Genomic DNA, 2,500 nt, shown 5'->3' with positions numbered 1-2,500 from the left:
CCTTAACCCTAATCACCACAACCTTAACCCTAACCAACACAACCATAACCCTAACCAACACAACCATAACCCTAACCAACACAACCCCAACCTTAACCCTAATCACCACAACCTTAACCCTAACCAACACAACCATAACCCTAACCAACACAACCCTAACCTTAATCACCACAGCCCTAACCTTAACCCTAATCACCACAACCTCAACCCTAACCAACACAACAGTAACCCTAATCACCACAGCCCTAACTTTAACCCTAATCACCACATCCTTAACCCTAACCAACACAACCCTAACCCTCATCACCACAGCCCTAACCTTAACGCTAATCACCACAACCTCAACCCTAACCAACACAACAGTAACCCTAATCACCACAGCCCTAACCTTAACCCTAATCACCACATCCTTAACCCTAACCAACACAACCCTAACCCTAATCACCACAGCCCTAACCTTAACCCTAATCACCACATCCTTAACCCTAACCAACACAACCCTAACCCTAATCACCACAGCCCTAACCTTAACCCTAACCAACACAACCCTAACCTTAATCACCACAGCCCTAACCATAAACAACACAACCATAACCCTAATCACCCTAACCAACACAATCCTAACCTTAACCCTAATCACCACATCCTTAACCCTAACCAACACAACCATAACCCTAACCAACACAACCCTAACCTTAATCACCACAGCCCTAACCTCAACCATAACCAACACAATTATAACCCTAACCAACACAATCCTAACCCTAACCATAACCAACACAATCCTGACCATAACCAACACAACCCTAACCTTAACCCTAACCAGCACAATTCTAACCCTAACCACACAATTCTAACCCTAACCAAAACAACCCTAACCCTAACCCTAACAGCACAATCCTAACCCTAACCAACACAGCCCCAACCTTAACCCTAACCAACACAACCCTAACCCTAATCAACACAACCCTAACCATAACCAACACAATCCTAACCCTAATCACCACAACCCTAACCGTAACCAACACAACCATAAACCTAACCCTAACCCCAACCAACACAATCCTAACCCTAACCAACACAACCCTAACCCTAACCATAATCAACACAATCCTATCCCCAATCACCACAACCCTAACCCTAACCAATACAACCCTAACCCTAATCACCCTAACCAACACAATTATAACCCTAATCACCACAACCCTAACTCTAGCCAACACAACCTTAACCCTAACGAACACCACCCTAACCCTAACCAACACAACCTTGCCCCTTATCTTAACCCAAACCCTAACCAACACAATTATAACCCTAACTAACACACCCCTAACCTTAACCCTAACCAACACAATTATAAACCTAACTAACACAACCCTAACCTTAACCCCAACCCACACATTTATAACTCTAACTAATACAACCCTAACCTTAACCCTAACCCACACATTTATAACCCTAACTAACACACCCCTAACCTTAACCCTAACCAACACAATTATAACCCTAACTAACACAACCCTAACCTTAACCCTAACCCACACATTTATAACCCTAACTAATACAACCCTAACCTTAACCCTAACCCACACATTTATAACCCTAACTAATACAACCCTAACCTTAACCCTAACCCACACATTTATAACCCTAACTAATACAACCCTAACCTTAACCCTAACCCACACATTTATAACCCTAACTAATACAACCCTAACCTTTACCCTAACCAACACAATTATAACCCTAACTAACAAACCTAACCAGCACAATCCAAACAGTAAAAAATTCCAGTGGTTTTGTTTTTACAAAATGTAAAACTCAGACCAGTTGTCTATACTAACATTTACACACAATTCTATCTGACAAAAAAGCAAAATAGTACTGAAAAGTAATGGTAACACACACAGGCAGACACACACACACACACACACACACACACACACACACACACACACACACACACACACACACACACACACACCTTTTTCCACTGAGGATCCAGTCAGAGTGGCAGGAGGAAAAAAACAGTGGCATTATAACACTATAAAACACTTTATAACAGTATGAATAACAAACAGTTCAATGAGCTGCTAGAGACAGTAGAACCAGAAGAAGAAGAACCAGTTTGAAGAAGCATAATAATCAGGATTTCAGCAGCCTGTGTGTGTGTGTGTGTGTGTGTGTGTGTGTGTGTGTGTGGGTGTGTTTGTGGGTGGGTGTATACCCATCTCCTCCAGCTCAGAGGTCATGGACTTGGAGCGCAGCGTAATGGCGGGTGGAGTTAACCTCTTTGTTTGCTGCTGTGGAGCTGAAAAAGGAAATAAAGTTTTATAATCACGGTAGTGAAAGCCATCACATGTTAAAGTGAACCCGGTTTTAGAGAGTGACCTCAGACTTTTGACCCCTGACCTTTTTTCTTAGGCACCTCCTCAATCTCTGGATTCCGCGTTACCATGACTACCTTCATCATTAAGCTGTTGCCTCCTTGCCGAATCAT

The 2,500-nt window shown here is 42.6% G+C and overlaps 2 protein-coding genes and 2 long non-coding RNA genes across 6 annotated transcripts in view; 2 read left to right on the top strand and 2 right to left on the bottom strand.

Moving 5' to 3' along the window:
* LOC310729622 (uncharacterized protein) overlaps positions 1-2,500 on the top strand; it is a 441,633-nt gene that overhangs the window by 327,190 nt on the left and 111,943 nt on the right. The gene's annotated exons all lie outside the window — the stretch shown is intronic.
* The window catches only part of LOC310730900, a 198,086-nt gene that overhangs the window by 126,216 nt on the left and 69,370 nt on the right, over positions 1-2,500 (top strand). The window lies entirely within an intron of this gene.
* The window catches only part of LOC310727153 (SH3 and multiple ankyrin repeat domains protein 1), a 55,261-nt gene that overhangs the window by 16,063 nt on the left and 36,698 nt on the right, over positions 1-2,500 (bottom strand). For all 3 annotated transcript variants that reach the window (XR_014533943.1, XM_083543374.1, XM_083543375.1), the window contains 2 exons: positions 2,413-2,500; positions 2,228-2,311 (listed from right to left, as the gene is read on the bottom strand). The exon at positions 2,413-2,500 is cut by the window's right edge and continues 48 nt beyond it. Coding sequence is in view for 2 of the 3 variants with exons in the window: in XM_083543374.1 (XP_083399500.1) it covers positions 2,228-2,311; positions 2,413-2,500 (172 nt within the window). In the remaining variant the exon portion in view is untranslated. The remainder of the gene's footprint in view (positions 1-2,227; positions 2,312-2,412) is intronic.
* LOC310730795 lies at positions 894-1,820 on the bottom strand. Its single transcript, XR_014534964.1, has 3 exons — positions 1,760-1,820; positions 1,299-1,533; positions 894-926 (listed from the first exon to the last, which is right to left on the bottom strand). It is a non-coding gene; the product is annotated as an uncharacterized lncRNA (long non-coding RNA).

The sequence above is a fragment of the Silurus aristotelis genome, assembly GCF_946808225.1.
Source record: "Silurus aristotelis genome assembly, chromosome: 1".
Taxonomy (NCBI): Eukaryota; Metazoa; Chordata; class Actinopteri; order Siluriformes; family Siluridae; genus Silurus; species Silurus aristotelis.
Note: the sequence above shows the minus strand (reverse complement) of the source record. Positions and strands in the feature narration are given on the sequence as shown.